The sequence below is a fragment of the Mustela nivalis genome (genome assembly GCF_964662115.1).
Source record: "Mustela nivalis genome assembly, chromosome: 17".
NCBI lineage: Eukaryota > Metazoa > Chordata > Mammalia > Carnivora > Mustelidae > Mustela > Mustela nivalis.
Window position 1 is genome coordinate 44,995,099 of NC_139036.1, and position 17,508 is coordinate 45,012,606.

At 56.2% G+C, this 17,508-nt stretch overlaps 1 protein-coding gene across 5 annotated transcripts in view; it reads right to left on the reverse strand.

The window, feature by feature from the left end:
* The window catches only part of ARHGAP27 (Rho GTPase activating protein 27), a 31,895-nt gene that overhangs the window by 12,247 nt on the left and 2,140 nt on the right, over window positions 1-17,508 (reverse strand). For 2 of the 5 annotated variants that reach the window (XM_082706466.1, XM_082706467.1), the window contains one exon: window positions 15,867-16,544. In XM_082706466.1, the coding sequence (XP_082562592.1) occupies window positions 15,867-16,526 (660 nt within the window). In that variant the 5' untranslated portion in view covers window positions 16,527-16,544. Of the gene's footprint in view, window positions 1-407; window positions 1,011-11,482; window positions 11,729-15,866; window positions 16,545-17,508 lie in introns of those variants that run through there. The other 3 variants (XM_082706470.1, XM_082706468.1, XM_082706469.1) reach the window with 3 other exon arrangements.

A 17,508-nucleotide genomic window follows, 5' to 3' on the forward strand; every position in this document is an offset into this window, starting at 1 on the left:
CGGGCTCCCAACTCATGGAGGCCCAGACTACACCCCATCATAACCTGGCAACAGGGCCCCGACAAGGGCACTGGCAGCTCCTAAGGCCCAGACCCACAAACACGACAGCGACAAGGGGTCCTCTAGTAGGAAAGGGGAAGTGGTCCCCCACCTCAGGCCAGAGGACAGAGCCAAGAGGGGCTCTGGTTCTCACCACACCCAGCTGCCCGACCCCCCCCAGCACTCCCTTTGTCTCCAGTTCCCGCCCCCGGCCCACAAGCAGGTGGCTGGCCTGCTTCTCTTCCCCCAAGCTGACCACCGTCTCTCAGGGTCCCTCTGCAGCCCCTCACAGATAGGCAAGGCCTTAGAAAAGGAAAGAGGAAAGAAGGGAGGAGCTCCCCAAGTCTGGGGAGCTCACCCCGGCTCACCCATCTCCTGGGAAGGCCAGAGGACAGAGGCGCCCCCGGGCCCCTTGACGCAGAGGCCCTCAGCCATCCCCATCAGAGGCTGAGCTTGCCCCCAAATGCCAGGGTCCTCTACCTGTACCCGCAGGGCCCGACTCCGCCTCTTGGTCAGCTTGGCAATCACGTCCACCATCCTGTGCCCTCGCAGCTGCTGGGACAGAGCCCTGGGAAGGTTTCAGGGGTGGAGCCAAGGGGGCACAACCCCAGGGCTGGCACAGGGCAATGGTGAAACAAGAAGTTGCTCTGAGATGGAGGGAAGCTGAGCCTCCAGCCCATTTCCTGTCGGGGCTACGGAAGTGCTGCCTGAGACAGAGGCTGCCTGAGATAGGGTGGGGTGGGGTGGAGTGGGGGTGTCTCAGGTCGGGGTATTTTTATGTGTCCCCATGAGCCTTCCTACTCAATGCTCTGATCACAGGCAGGTTCTGAATCCCGGGCCCGGCTCACCCCCCCCCCCCACACCCTGTGGAGCGGGAGGCCGCTGGAACCATGGGTGGGGGAGGGGGTGGCTGCTGCATGGCTGGGAGCAGGCAGAGGGGGGCTGCTGGGTGCCTGACACCTGGGCTGGCCTGGACAAGACACGGAGTGGCCTTCAATTCCCCCAAAGCACAGGGAGGATGTGATGGGGAAGAGGAAGCTGGTGTGTGTACTGCAGTGCGGGGAGCGTCTCAAAGAGGAAGGGGCCTGGGTGGCCATCGTAACAGAGGCGGCCAGCGTCTGGAGTCTTCCAGGCACACAGAGGACAGGAGGGATTTTGACCGCATCACAATCCACTCGCCTGACTGTCTGAGCCTGCCTCCTCCGGCCTTGGTCACCAAGATGCGAGCACATGCCCCTGCCTGTGTGTCCAGTCACATGCCCCCACGCTCCCAGGACCCAGAGAAGGGGACAAGGACTAGCTCCTCCACAGCCCTACAACCAACAGCTTCCCCTGGCCTCCCCTCTCTTCACTCTCTCGTCAAGTGGGTGTTCAAAACCCAGCCATGCACAACGGGCACAGGGTGTCCTGGGTGAGACGCTGCGCTCCACCCCAGCCCTTGGGGACCACCTTGTCTTACGAACACCCTCATAGGTGCCTCCTCCCCAGCTCCAGAGGCCAGGCAGCACCCTGCCGCCCACCCACCCACTGCCCACGGCTCTCCCACAAAGGCTGCACAGTTCCTGCTTCGGGCTCGGAACCCCACCTTCCACCCAGGATCCCAGACCCCTTGTGGGCTGTTTTCCCATTTCAGTTAGCCTCCTGTTCCCAGCCCTGGCCCGACTTTCCCCCTTCCCATGTCCCCCCAGGAAGGCCACCCCTTCCCCGCACCCACTATGGCCTCTGGACAGGGACACCCAAGTAGCGCCCGGCATCGTGTAGATTGGGAGCGTGGGACACTGGCGCAGACCACAGCCAGCGCAAGCCAGGGACTTCAGCCCTACTATGCCCTCAAAGCTCTAGTATACTACCATCCCTTGTGGGGCACGGAAGCCCGGAACACTGGGGGCAGAGAGGCTTGGAGTCCTCCTACTTGTCACACACATGACGCATCCTGCTGCCCCCACCCTGAGGGACACGGGCCACACACATGCTAGGTCACCAAGGGAGACGGAGCCAGGCCCAGGAAACCGGCAGAGCCTCTGTAAATGCCAGGGCAGCCGGCAGGGGGGGTCTCCCCACGGCAGGAAACAAGAGTGACCGGGACCACAGAAAATGCAGGGCACGTGCTGCTTCTTCTCAGGAATAAGTCTGGCCCCATGCTCGGGGGCCTCCCAGAGGGCTCTGACCCCACACCCTGAGGACAGAGCCAAACCCACACATCTCTAGGCTGCTCTTGGAGGCTGGCTCCTCCGGCCTCCAGTCCAGGCCTCCCCTCCCCGGGGAGAGGAGGTGTGACCACAGCAGCTCCCCCCACCCATCCCGGGGTCCTTCCCCTGCTAACCACACCCTCACACCTCTCCTTGCCTCTAGGCACACGGTGGAGGAGGGGACAGAACAAGCCTGCTGCACACTGACCACCTCTCCAGCCCTCTGTCCTCACCCTTTCTCCCCAAAAACCTCACAAGCAGGTGCAACCAGAAAATCCTATCAGCTCTCTGTGGCCAGAGGCAAAAGAAATGCCTGCAAACCAGTGACTAGAGCCCAGAGACAGGCTCAGGGGATGATGGGACCTCTCTTGCTGACTCCAGGCTAGCCAGGCTGGGTGGAGGAAGAGTGGAGAATAAACTGTGATCTTTGCCTCAGGGAGCTTAGCGCAGTGCCCAGAACTGGCATCCTTCCCGCTCCTGAGCACCCCCTCTCCAGGACAGAGTCCAGGCCTCAGCGGATCCGCCCCTAGCCCTGACAGACAAGTCCACCAGTGTGCAGTGGGTCACCCTCCAGGGTCTTCAAGCCTCAGAATGGTGGGGAACCATGCCTGGAGCTGCCAAGCACCACCCACCCAACCCCGAACCCGGAGAGTCTGGTATAAGTGATTTGGGCTGCGGCTCAGACATGTTGTGTTAAGATGAGGCTCGGTATAATCTTACTGCTTTGCCCTGCGGCTTGCGGGTCCCAACACAGTAGCCCAAGGTGAGATTCTTCCCTGGGGTTTGGAGCAGAAGCATCGTCATTGGGTTAAAAGGAAAAAAAGAATGAAGCAGGATTCAGGGACATGGCTTCTCACGTGGATTGTGCCCTAGCTTCTCTCTGGGAAGTCCCTTGAATCTCTGGGCCTCTGTTTCTTTATCCATAGAATGGGCTGTCTGTCATTCTCTCCCTGCTCGCAAGACTGGCTTCCATGAAAGCGTCAAGCAGGCCCCCGAGTTCTCCCCCCTGCACCGGGGACCGTGGGGAAGAAGGCAGGGTTTTGCTTCTGCTTTTCTGCTTCTCGGTTTTGATGGAATGCCCTTGGCTCTGGACTCTGCCCCCAGCCTTTCAGTGGCCTCATGGGACTGTGTGCTTGGTTTGCTCCTCCAGGGCAGGTGGGGCCTGGGGCGGAGCCCCTTCACCACTCCCACGCCCTGTGCTCTGGATTAGGCTGGCAGACACCCAGGATGTCTCCCAAGGTTGGGTCAGGAGGAATGAGAAACCGTCTGTCAAGGGAACTGCGGGCCTGAGGAGGCTGTACTCGGGAGGAGAATGTGGCCAGGGCTTCAAATGTAGCGGCACATGCACTCACCCTTCCTTCTCACTTCCCCAGTGGAGGGACCAGGTGCCCCTGTCCGAAGAGTGACCTCCCCGAGCAGGCCCAGGGGGACCCCAGGATCCCACTGCCTCTCTTGCTCGCCCAGAAGCAGCTGTTCCTCAAACCTCTAACCCCTCCCATTTGACTGCCTTTGACATTTCAACAAACTTGAGGTCTCTCCACCTTATTTTAATTTCTTTCTTCAGATTTTATTTATTTCTTCAACAGAGAGAGAAAGAGATAGCGAGAGAGAGAGAGAGAGAGAGCGAGCACGAGCTCGTGCGCGGGCACCAGTGGGGGGTGGGGAGGAAGAAGGAGATGCAGACTCCCCGCTGAGCAGGGAGTCCGACTGGGGAAGGGGGGCTTGAACCCAGGAGCCTGGGACCATGACTTGAGCTGAAGGCAGACGTTTGGCCAACCGAGTCACCCAGGCGCCCTGAGGTCTCTCCATCAAAAAGCAAAAGGAGGCCCCTGGGCCCAGCTCCGCCTGCTTCCTTTTCAGAGCCCACTTCTTGAAGGTGGGCGCATCCCCACCATTCTGCTGGCCCGTCACCCTGATGTCCAGCCCACAGCTAGAGTGTCCTGTGACTTCCTTCGTGACAAATGTGGTCCTTGTCAGGTGTGACCCCCTCCAGCACTTAGTTCTTACAGCCTTCTCCCTCCTCCTCTGGTGCCTGCTGGGCTCTGGGCTCTGGGCCCGTGCGCCTCTTCCTCTGTCTACATCCTTGATGCTTGGTCCCACCTTTGCTTCTCTGCTGTCCTGGGGAAGCCCAGCCAGCTCTGTTCAGGTAATGACCTGTCAGCGCAGCTCCAGGAGCGGGCCCCGACTGCTGCCCTGGGTGTCCCTGATACACCTCCAGAGCTGCACGTCTCAAACCGCAGTCACCCTCCTTCTCCTAATTCCCATCTGGGCATCATCTCGGTTGTTCAAGCTGAGACCTAGGGTCACCGAGCCCGGTGACCAGAGCTGCCTAAGCCTTTCAGACCTGTCAGTCCGCACGTATCACCAGCATCGGGGGAACTCGGCAACACCACCACAAGGAAGCAGACAGTCAAATCCAGAATAGATATTCTCTGGAGCAACGGGTCTGGCCTCTGTCAGGGCAGGAGGAGAAGGAGGGAACCATCAAGAGAGACTGAAGGGACAGTCCAGTGGAATGCATGGTTCTCGAGTTGACCTTGGTTCAAACAAACTTGCTGGGAGAGATCTGTTTTGGGACAATGAGGGACTTTCGACTATGCCCTGGGTCTGAGATGCTATTAAGGAACTAATGTGAATTTTTTTTTTTTTTTAATAAAGAAGTGAACATCACTACAGAAACCTCTTACCTAGGTTTTCCACCCCCCACTTCCGGAAGTTTAATTTCCTTTTTTTGAGTATACCTGCTGCTGAAGTGAGCACATTTTTTGAGAGAAAGAAAGTGGTGGGGGAGGGCAGAGGGAGAAGGAGAGAGAGTGAATTTTTTTTTTAAAGGTTTTATTTATTTATTTGATAGACAGAGATGACAAGTAGGCAGAGAGGCAGGCAGAGAGACAGGAGGAAGCAGGCTCTCCACGGAGCAGAGAGCCCGATGCGGGGCTCGATCCCAGGACCCTGGGATCATGACCTGAGCCGAAGGCAGAGGCTTTAACCCACTGAGCCACCCAGGCGCCCCTAATGTGAATTTTTTAAAGATATAATAATGGTTATAGTATTGTGATTATGGAGAAAAACACTTTTAAGACATAGATGCTGAATTTTGGCGGGATAAGATATGATAAAGTCTGGAATTTATTGTTTCTTGGCAAAAAAAGAATAAACTTGGCAAGCAGTAATTGTTAAATCTAAGTAATAGGTATAAATTATATGCCTTTTACTATTCTTCTGGTTTCTTTGTATGTTTGACAATCTTCATAACAGAAAGGGGAAAAGCCCTCCCTTAGACTTTCTTATTCTTCTGCAATCTCCATGTTACAACTCTGTGAAGTGTTCATTGTTTCTTATCCAGAAAGACTGGCCTTTCCAGCTCTCTCCCCTGCACCCCCCCCAGTAGTAATTTCTCTCCCTTTATGATGCGGTGCTAGGAACTTTGGAAATATGGCAGCTTCAACATGTCCTGCTTTTCTCCTCCCCCTGCTGCGACCCTCTGTGAAGGGGCTGTGCCAGCCGGTGGGCAGGGCTGGCTGGCATAGGCAGCGTGCCCGAGACAGAAGCTGGAACTCAGGGGGCCCCGGGGCAGACCTGGCCCACCATAAGACCCCAGGGGCAAGGCAGGGTGACCTGAGGAGCCCACGGGGAGCTAAACAGGTGGGCTCAGCGCTCTCTGCTGGAAAGCTGGGAATGCCGAGGGGCAGGGAGCAGGGAGAATTTCTGATGGTGTCTTTGCAGGGGACCTGGCCAGCTAGCCCCACGGGCCCCCTGGCAGAGACCACCATTCCTCTGCTCTAGGGTCCCATCAAGTGGGGGTACTCCAACAGCTCAATCCCAGCCCCAGTGAGCAAAGACACATCCATCCCACTCCTCTGGCAAGCCTGTAGCTGGAAAGAGTTGGAGCAGAAAGACCCCCCCCAAACTGGCCGGAGTTGGCAGACCTTAATTCAGCAAGGTCTGGACCTGCTGCGTACCACTCACAAACCCCGCCGAGAAGAGGAGCTGGTCAGTAAAGGTGACGGGACAGCTGGACAGCCAACCAGAAAAAAAAAAAAAAATCATTAACACTGGGTCTACATCTCACTCTGTCCGCTCAGATACACCCCCCAAAGGATCAAAGAGTCTGACATAAAATGTAAAAACCCCAAAAAAAAGACTCAAAGAGGAAAACATGAGCAAAATTCTATTTAAAAAAAAAAAAAAAGACCTTGGGGCGCCTGGGTGGCTCAGTTGGTTGGGTGTCTGCCTTTGGCTCAGGTTATGAACCTGGAGTCCCAGGATGGAGTCCCACATCAGGCTCCCAGCTTGGCAGGGAGTCGCTGCTGCTCCCTCTGACCCTCCCCGCCTCATGCTCTCTGTCTCTCTCATTCTCTCTCTCTCTCAAATAAATAAATAAAATCTTAAAAAAAAAAAAAGATCTTGGTGACAGAGACTCCAAATCCAAAAGCCATAAGATTAGTGATTATTTCTACATTAAGTGATTTATGTGGCCAAAACATGACATGAGCAAAGTCAGAAGACAAGTGTGGGGAGACTCCAACTCAGGCTGGAGATCCAAAGCTGGTCTCCCTCGAACGGCAAAGCCTCCTAATAACTGATAAGTAAAACCAATAACTCGACAGAAAAGGGAACACAGGCTATGAATAGACCGGTCACGGAAAAAGGAAAACAAACAGACCGGACATCTATGAAAAGATGCTCGCTCTCGCTGAAAAGAGAAATGCAAATCCCAGCTGCCTTTGGAGCATATATTTTACTACTGCATCGGCAGAAACCAACATCTTGTCGGCACGTGGTTAGCAAGGCTGTGGGGAGTCAGACGCTCACATCTGTGCTCACATCTGTGCTCACATCTGTGCTGGTGGGAATGTAACCTGGTATAAGCCCCACAGACAGGGAGAGCCATTTGGCAAAACTGAACAAATATCTATCGCTACCTTTCTGCCCAGCGATCCTACTTCTGGGATTCATCCTTGATTTACCACCTGCACATCCACGAAAGATTCTTTACTATAGCTTTGTGCATAATGGCAAGAGCTGGGAGACAGTCCAAGGGCCCATCAACCATGGAGCGGCTGAAGGATTTATGATACATTCCTACAAGGAAAACCCACATAGCTACTAAGAAGGGGACTGATACTCTCTGTGCACGATCTCCAAGGTACGTTGCTGAATCAAATAGGCAAAAAACAAGCAAGATATAGGGTTGTGTGTACTGCTTGCTACCTGTATGTAAGGGAGACAGAAAAATCAGGGAATCAAATGTGGTTTCATAGAAGTTCGTATCTGTATAAAGAAACTCCGGAAGAGTAGGGAAAGAATTAATGAAAGTGACAACTTAGAGCTGATGGAGAACAGGTACAGAAGCAGGGGTACGTGTGGGAGTTTTTACTATATATTAAAAAAAAAAAAGACTTTATTTATTTGATAGAGAGACAGAACGAGAGAGGGAACACAAGCAGGGGGAGTGGGAAAGGGAGAAGCAGGCTTCCCGTCGTGAAGGGAGCCTGATGCAGGGCTTGACCCCAGGACCCTGAGATCATGACCCAAGCCAAAGGCAGAGGCTTAACCCACTGTGCCACCCAGGTGTCCCACCTTATCTAATTAAGAAAATCTTGCTATTAGCAAGATAGATGAGCTAGAAAACACAGAGACAACCCAAACAACACCAAAAAAGAATTCTTTTTTTTTTTTTTAAGATTTTATTTATTTATTTGTCAGAGAGAGAGCGAGCGAGAGCGAGCATAGGCAGACAGAGTGGAAAGCAGAGTCAGAGGGAGAAGCAGGCTCCCTGCGGAGCAAGGAGCCCGATGTGGGACTCGATCCCAGGACGCTGGGATCATGACCTGAGCCGAAGGCAGCTGCTTAACCAACTGAGCCACCCAGGCGTCCCCCAAAAAAGAATTCTTAAGGAGATTCAAGTAAAGCACAAACGAGAGAGAGAAAAAAAAGACTGTTTTAGAACCTAGAATATATCATTGCGCTACTCATTGAAGGTGAGGATAGAGAGCCATACTCCAGACTCCAATCTGTGGCCTGGAAGATAAAGCAGGAGGAATCTCTCAGAACAAACACACACAGAGATAAGAAAGAAAGGGGGCAAAACTACAAAACTGGAGAAACCCGTCAAGAGGGCCAACGTGCACATGAAATGAAAGAAAAAGTCAAAGACACAACAATCATGCAACAAACAGATTTCTCTAAGCTGAAAAAAAAAAAAAGACCCAAGGCTGTGTATAGACACTGATGAGGTTCTGTGAGTTTCGGGGGAGGGGTGAGTACTGAGAAAAAGAATCCCCATCTCTGCACATCCAAGGGCATGTTTGACTAGGAACCCCAGGGACAAGCAGAAGCCATGAATGAAATGCCAAGTGTCATAGGACAACGGGAGTGACAGGCGGAGAAGAAAAGAATCAGTAGCAGCCAGATAGAAGGGGGAAAGCAAACCACAGGAAAACCAATACATGTAATTAATCCATTAGGAACAAAATCCAGTAGGCTGGGTCCGTTATTAAACAAAATCTCAAAAGAGTGCATTATCGCATCAGAAGACAGTCAGCTTGGATTTCAAAATTCAGTGGTATGACAACACACACACACTCTTAAGAAAGACACTTAACGTGATAACGTTGAAACTTAAAGGATACGGAAAGGTACTGGCGAGTGCAAAAAATAAAATCGAACAAAATACAAAGAGTGGCCAGGTTCTTGAGAGGAAAGGTGGAGTTTAGGGTCGCAAGGACCCCACAGGATAAAGAGGGACACCAAGTTGTGATACAAATTCAAGCTCTGTGAAGACAGGGCAGTCCAGATCGGGGCGTTCCCAGCAGCGCTCTAGCTCAACGTCAAAAGCGAAACCTACTAAAAGTACAAGAAGAACTTGCTTGAGAAAATCTGAGTGGGAGATGTAATAAACCTCTATCGGACCTGGAGTAAAAGACAAAACCAAAAAGAGATCTACAAAGGAAACCCACATTTCAATAATAGCGTCCATCATGGGGCGCCTGGGTGGCTCAGTGGGTTGAAGCCTCTGCCTTCAGCTTGGGTCATGCTCTCTGCTTTCTTCCTCCTCTCTCTCTCTGCCTGCCTCTCTGCCTACTTGTAATCTCTGTCTGTCAAATAAATAATAAAATCTTTAAAAAAAATAGCGTCCATCAGCTTGGCTTGATCTCTGGGGGGGACCTGATGTCCTTTAAATGGAAAATATACAATTTTTCCACGGCTATGAAAAACTTAGAAAAAAATCCTTTCCTCGGTCACAAAGGAATCCATATGTAAATTTAGAAGTAAATTTAGAAGACTTTGCCAATCGAGGAAAAAATGAATGCTTTCCTAGTCAAAAACCAAAATGGCCAAAATAAACAAGAATGAATGGAAAACTTGGAAAGATCCAATTACCATTGAAGAGAAAGTCTGCCCCTGACAAAGCACCAGGCCCAGAGGGGTTCATGGAGGAGGCTGAATGGTAGAAACCTTTGGGATGCACCTGCTGTCCCCCTCCCTTGGCCGGAAGGAGACCCTCGGTTTCTCTCTGGCCCAGGCACCTGCAGGTTTTCCCACCACAGCAGATGGGAACCCTGGGTTTGCCTGCCCCGCTCTCTACCCCAGTCAGCTGCCTGAGGGCAGGGACCACGCCTTGTGTCTCACTGCCTCCCAGTGCCCAGTCCACCCCTGCTCCGTCCTGAATCAGTGACACAGTAAATGAAAAATCACAGTGCTCCAGGATGCCTGAGGTCTGCAAAGCTCTCCCACCGAGAGTCGAGCAGGATGGATGGAGATAAATCAAAATGCTAGTAGTCATTAGATGGAGATGTCCCCCCATTAGCCAAATATTCGCAGTGGCATGAAACTATTTTTAAGGGGGGAAGAGTAACTGGTAAATTCAGATGATGCCAGGAACTCTCCAGTTGCATAGACGGGGCAGGGGGGTTGGGGGAGATGGCTCGGGGGAGCTGGGGGCGGGGCCCTTCTGGCACCTTTCTTGGTTCCTCTGGCTTCCTCTCTCTGGCCAAGCTGACCCAGGCCCTGCGACAGACATGGAAGCTTTGACAGGGACGCCTGCTCTGTTCCCCTGATGCCTCAGGATGGACCTCCACCCAGGGTAAGGAGAGGCCTCGGGGCAGCACCTGTAGGAGCCCAGAGCCTGGGTCCTGCAGGCCTCACTACGCTTTCGCAGCTGCTCTGGAAGTCCCCTCAACACCACAGTCCTTCCTCAGTTTGGCAAGAAATCCTCCTGAACTTTAGCAAGAACCCCTGTGTCCCTCGGACCCAGTCCCCGGCAGCCCCCTTTCCCTCAATGCCAACCAACATGAACTGTCCCCTGACAGGGTCTGGAACCCTGACCCCTTTCTGATCAGCTGACCGCAGTCCTGCTGATGGGCTTTCCCATGCTGAGGGCCGGGCACTGACGGGTCATCGGGGTTGCCTTTCAGTGTCGCATGCCTGGCTCTTCCCAATGCTGGACACAGACAGCCCCAGGAAAGGCAGAGAAATTAGACAGAGAAAGAAGTAGGTTCCTGGGGCTCAGGAAGGAAGTGGGGAGGCAGGTGGACCTGTCTCAGGAGGCCCAGGGTGGGGGGGTTTAGGGGAACCAGAGACTGAGAGGTGAATAATAAGGCCCAGGCTCAGGGGAGATCACCCAGGGGACCCCATCGAGCCATGGGGGCTGCCAAGCCCCTGGGGTTTGCTCCATTCTTCCCAGGGAGCAGTGGGTGGGGAGAACCACTGGTGGCCCCGAATGTGGGCTGAGGATGGGGGGGCCACCCAAGAGCCTGCTCCTTCATGGGTCAGGCCATGGGCTGGGCAGCAGGGCTCCAGGGTCAGCCTGGGGCTGCAGGTGAGTCAGGCCAGGGGTGAAGAAACCGGCTGGGCCACCCCAGGGTAGCTGACCTCCCTGGGTGGGGGAGGGGCTGAGGAGAAAGACCAGATGAGGGGGACTCACTGGACCCTCCCTCCGGCCTCAGCTCACAGGCTCTTACTAGACTCCCTTTCCAGAGGGCCCCCGACTTGTTCCAAAGGGAGATCCAGGTGGGTCTGTCCAAGTCCATTTCCTTTGTCCCAATCAGAGCTGCCTGGGGCGGCTCTTGGAGTGCGTCCCAAGGAGTGGGTGCCAGGCCGGCGATCCCGAGAGAAGGGTGAGGCACCGGGCAGGTGGGTTTCTGCCCGGTCCGGGAAAAGAGCAGGCGGAGGTGAGGGAAGGAGTGGAGAGAGTGGGCAGTCTGCCACGCCACGCCCCGTGCCCCATTCGGAGTTGAGGGGTCACTCACAGTTCTCAGCAGAGGACGGGGAACCAGGGCCGCCTGGTTCCTTCCAGTTCCGGCCGCCTACTCAGGTGAGGCGCCTCCTGGGCCGGCTGCCCCGGAAGCTGCGGAGGCCCGGGGCTCTCCTGCTTGTGGCCAGTGCCTGGGCAGCACGGGTGGGCTCCAGGCCCCACTGCCGGCCTGGGCCTCTCCACCTCCGAGGCTCTGGGGCGGTCATGGTGACCACACCCTGACATCCCGGAGTCAGCAGGTCCCCACTCCTCCCCACCCCGCCCGCGGCCCCAGGGGAGGAGTCTCAGGGGCCCCTCCCCCCAGGCTTCAGGCTCCCAAAGCCCCTCCTTTGAGGGGGTGGGGGCAGAGAGCTCCCGCCGGTGAAGCCCTCTTCCTTCTCTCCCTCCTCCGGAGGTGCGCCTCTGCCCTCTCCCGGGACCGCTGGGTCTCCTCCTGGGGGCCGCGTGGGAGATGAAGGGTTGGAATTCCTGCGTCCCTCCCTGTAGCCCGTGCCCGGGACTGGGCACATACAGGCCTCTTAGGGAACCCGTGTTTGCCTCTGGCTTGTACTGTCCCCGCCGCGGGGAGGAGAATGGCCAAGCCCACAGGCCACCGGGCTGAGACTGAACCTGGCGGCCCGCACCGGGCAGGGGTCAGGAAGCATGGAAGTGACTTGCTCTCGGCCACCTCCTGCCTGGGGGACCTTCAGCCAGCCACTAACCCCTCTCTGAACTCTGCATTCTGGCAAAGGGGGGCACCCATGCCTGCCTTCTGAGCTGTTGGGGGGATGAGCCTTTGGGTGAGAGCCCACGGGACCATTAGCCCCTTTGGGACAGGGTCATGTCTTGTCATGTGTGACACACTTTGTGTCCACAGGGTCCAGCCCTCTGACCAGGATACACCAGGTGTTCATTACGGGCTAGTTGATTGGAGGGTGAATGACAAGACCGGAAAATGCCACCCAATGTGGAGGCTTCTCTCTTCTCTCCTCTGCCGACGGCCCCACCCCCATGCCACCCTCTCCCCTTGGCCATTGGTGTACCCTCCTCCAGACGACCCTGATGCTCCATCTTCACATCCTTGCCCCTTGCCTCAGAGTCAGCAGGTCGCTCCCCCTTGGCCAGGGACCGGCCTTGGTCTCTCTCCCCCAATTCTGTCTCACTAACCCCCTCCTCACCGTCCTCAGCCTCCCGCTCTTCTGGGCCCTGACCACCCACTTCGATTTGGGGAGCCTTGCCTCTGGCCTCACCTGCCTCTGGCCACACAGCGACTCTCCCTTCCCCGCCAAGCTTTCGAACTGTCTACACGTGGCCTGTGTCCTCACCTTCATCCCTCTGACGTCTGCCTTCTGCCTTCAGTAACCCCTTGACCTGCTCCTGATAAGGTGGCTGGTTGACCTTGCGGTCACCATTTCTGATAAATGTTTAATGGCCTTTATCTGACTTCTCCTTCCTTCTGGACACTTCTCGGTGTCTGGGCCAGCACTCTCCTGCTTTCTGCCTTGCTCCCTATTTCTTCCTCTCCACAGGCCCTCCGAAGCCCCATCTCCAGCACCACAGGCTGAGGGCCGTCTCCTGGGCAGCAGGCCTAGCTATCCGGCTGCTCCCTGGCCGTGTCACCACCGGATAAACAGACCACTGTCTGCGAGGCATGCAACGGGAGACAGGGACACACCCCGCCGTCTCTCCCTCCTTCCTCAGCCCATTGGCCTCCAGATCCCTTGGCATCGGCTTCCCAAATGTCCCGTCATCCCTGAGTGCCCGGGTCACCATGAAGGTCCTCTGTTCTTCTCAAAGTCCCAGCCCCGGGGGTCTTTTCTGTGCCCCATTCCCTTCTGTGCTAGGAATCTTCCAGCAGCTGCAGAATGAAATCTACATCCCTGGTGAGAGCCCATGAGGCTCTGCTGGGTCAGGCACCACCCACTCCCCCCGCACCCCCCCCACCCAGCAGGGTAGGGCAGGGGCGGGACTGCAGGGCTCCAGGGGTGCATGTCCCACACCCACACCTATGATGACACTGTGTGTGTCGTTCTGCCCCAGATGGCATGTGCCAGGCCGGCCTGAGGCATCTGTCCTCTCTTGCCAGGCCCCTCACCCAGATGGTAGCTCTCTGGACCTGGGGGGCTGTGCCTCACCAGGAGCTTGGCCGGTGGGAGGCCAGTTCCTGCTTAGTTAATGAGTGAATGAAGGGGAGGGAGCGGCCTCTCTTGCCTCCTCCAAGAAGAAACCAGGAAGGCTCACCTTTCAGGAAATTCCTTCTCTAAATGCTGCCTTGAACAACTAAGAGCAGAACAAGGTTTCCTTCCCAGGAGAGAACCGACTTCCCACCCCTGGCGTGTGTAGGGGTAGGGGTGTCAGGGAGACCCACAGCTGACACTGGAATAAGGCGGGATCACAGGGAGTATGAGATTATACCCATCACACAGGGAGGAAACATTAAGTTTTCTTAAGCCTTTCATTAGCGTCCCACAGTGAATTAGGGCCAGAAGCCGGACCAGGCTGAGCGTCTCTAACCATACCCAGGTCTCCTTCAGACACCCCAGTTCCTCCCCGCGCGAGTACTACCCCCGCCAGCACTTGTGTCCCCCACCCCCATCACACCCCCATCACACCGCTGTAACTGCTCCGAAAGACGGAGGGGCAAGCAGGACGGAGAATGTGGGGAGGCCCCGGAATGCGGCCCGAGAGCCTGCCCAGGAAACGGAGGGACGCCGGGGTGAGGAGCGCTGGCATCCAGCCATTTGTCCCAGAGAAGCCGGCCAACTGGCCTGCAGGGACGCCGGGCACAAGAGCCCCCACTGCCCCGCCCGCGTTCCCTCTGGGCGGAGTCCGGGTCGCGGTCCTCACCGGCCGAGTGCTGTTTCCCGTCATAGCCACAAGAGGGCGGGCTCCTCCTTACAGAAACCAGAGCGAAGGTGGCGCAGACAGGGGTACCCAATGGGACCCAGCCAGCCTTGGTAGAGCGCCTACTACGTGCCAAGTACTTCCATGCCTCACCTCGTTGAAGGCTCAGAACACTAACCCTTTACACAGGCGGACACCTGGCTGGGGGAATTAAGTGACCCCTCAGCAGCTGGCAGGTGACCCAGCAGCGTCAAATTCGAGTCTCTCTAGCTTCGAATCCTGAGCTCTTTGCACTGCAACCAGTACACGCGGTGGGAAGACTCAGGAGGTCACACAGTGGGACGGTGCCTCCTTCCGCTGGGCATCCCAGACTCAGTCCTGGCATGTGCCAGGCATCAATGTTTACATCAAGTACATTACATCAAGTAAAAAGAAAGAAATCAGAGACTCGCAAGGTTTAGGGGTCATCCATCCACCTTTCCACCCCTCTTTGGGCCAAAGGACAAATTGGGACCCTGAGAGAGGAAGTGAATTGCCCATAATCACCCAGCTGGTGGCTGTTGTCATAAGGGAGTCTGTATATCCTCCCTCCACCGCTCCCCCTCACCCCCTGCCCTGCACCAAGTTCCTAAAGTTCAAGATGTCAGGTGTCAGGGACACGAGAAGGATCCTGAGGATGTACAAGTGTTTTTTAAAATGTGCTCTACTGGGGTGCCTGGGTGGCTCAGTGGGTTAAGCCTCTGCCTTTGACTCAGGTCATGATCTCAGGGTCCTGGGATCGAGCCCCACATTGAGCACCACATCAGGCTCTCTGCTCAATGGGGAGCCTGCATCCCCGCCCCCCTCAGCCAGCCTCTCTGTCTACTTCTGATCTCTGTCTGTCAAATAAATAAACAAAATCTTTTTTTTTTAAAGTGCGCTATTTTCAATTTCCCAAATTAACACAACTGGATTCTGACACAACAATAAAATCCTCAGTATAACTGAACCTCTTCCGGAAACAAACAAATCAAAATTGTTTTTTTTTTTTTTTAAGGGGAACTGAAATGTTGGGAGAAGCCAAAAAGGGAAGCAGACCCCTGACTTTCACATCCATTATCTCATGTGACCCCCGAGCTTCTATGAGAAAGGCTCCTAGGGCTGCCTGCAGGTCCACCGCTCCACACCCCGGAAGAGTTTCGGAATGGTGCTGCCGTTAGGTCATGTGGCGCACGCACCTGCCAGGAAGCTTGGGCCAGCACACCGTAATCAATTTCATCTGCATTTCTGCAGGAAAACCACCGGTAATCAATAAGTGCCATGGGTGGCTTCACATGGCTCAAGTCAAATTCTGCCACCGAGTTAGGGAAAACATCTGGGCTCTGGGGGGCTTTGCCATTCTGGAATTGCAGATAAGTGATGGGGGGCATACACCCCTGTCGGTTGAGCAAAGTGAGGCTCGGGGTGAAGGAGCACGTCCAGGGCCAGCGGACACTGCTGCTCAGCGTTGAGCCGGACGCTAAGCCGAGAGGGTCTTCAGCCCTCCGCCCGCCTCCCCGCTCCCCGGCTCCGCGTACCTGCGGCGGGCGCTCCTCCCGCGGCGGGCCGCGCACGTCCTGGATGGCCTCGTAGACATTCTCCGAGTCGCTGCGCGCCAGGGGCCGCGGGCACACCCAGGAGCCCGCCACGCTACAGGCCTTGAAGCTGCCCGCGCTCCCGAGGAGACCGGCAGGGGGCGCGACGGCGGCGCGCGCCAGGTCGTCCAGGGACTGCGCGGGCCGCACGGGGGCCGCGGGCCGCGTGTACAGGCAGGTGGGCAGGCCCGGCGCCGGGCTGCTGCGGGGGGTCGCTGCGCCGCGCCGCGCGGGGCCGCACAGGGAGCTCACGCGGCCCCGGGGCTTGGTGGTCGTGCCGTCGGGGCCCGCGGGCGCCGGCGCGCTCACGAAGCGGTAGTCGTAGGCCAGCGGTTCGGGGGCTGCGGGGCCCGGGCAGAGCGCGGGCGGAGGCGAGGCGGTGGCGGGATCCCCGAGCGCCGGCAGCTCGCGCACATACTGTGCGGGCAGGTAGAAGGGGCGGCCGCCGGGCTCGCGCCGGACGTGCCACCAGTGCTCCGTGCTGCGGCGCAGCAGCCGGTAGCGCTCATTGGGCTGGATGGCCACGCGGCGCCCATCCTTGCCCGTGTACTCGAAGGGATGCTCCACCAGCACGTACACGTCCCCCTCGACGTCCGCCGCCATCGCGGCTGTGCCGTTTCCCTGTGGGAGACAAAGAAGAAGGGCTTGGAAGTCAGGGCCACCGAGCCGGGAGGAGCGCCGCTCTAGGTTTGGGCGGGGGGAGGCGGGGGCGGGGACAAAGGCTTGGGTCCCTAGGCTGCCTTCCTTGTGTGCGTTAGGGTCTCAGTATTCCTATCTCAAAAGCGGGGGACTTGGGTAAAATAATCTCCAAAGGGCGCCTGGGTGGCTCAGTTGGTTAAGCGGCTGCCTATGGCTCAGGTCACGATCCCAGGGTCCTGGGACCGAGCCCCGCATCGGTCCTGTAAACCTGCCTGTGTCTCCCTGCTCCACAGAGAGCCTGCTTCTCCCTCTCTCTCTGCCTGCTGCTCTCCCTACTTGTGTTCTCTCTCCATCTCTTTAATAAATAAATAAAATCTTTGGGAAAAAAATCTCAAAACAAAAACAAAAACAAAAAACAAACGCCAAACACGTTAAAACGTTCCCATTCTTACACACGCGGATGGAATTATGACAACACTTTCATTCTGCGTTATTGGTTATGATTTGAGCCTCGATTCAATCCCTTGGTGGGGAGATTGTGCATAATACTAGTCCAACTTGACAGCCAAGGAAACCTTGACTCAAAGAGATGGGGTGATTGCTGGCCATAGGTCACATTTGCTTACAAAGTTGACTGGGCCTCAGTTTCTCAGTCTGTGAGGTGCGAGAAACGGCCCATTCCCTCTGCCCCCTGCCCCGCCCCTCCCAGACACCACAAGCCCTCAGGAAATCCGGGTCTCCAGAGCCTCTTCCCTCCAGGCTTCTGCACCCCGGGGCCAGCGGGGTCAAGAGTTGAGGCGCGGAGCTCTGGGAGCCTTCCCGGCGACGCTCTACCCGGGGAGTGTCTCTGCTTCCCCTAGTCCGAGGGCCTTGGCATAAGGGACCGGGACTGCCAAGGCCGGGGAACCGGTTCTCTCGGTTTCTCCTTCCTTACCCAGCGGCTTTG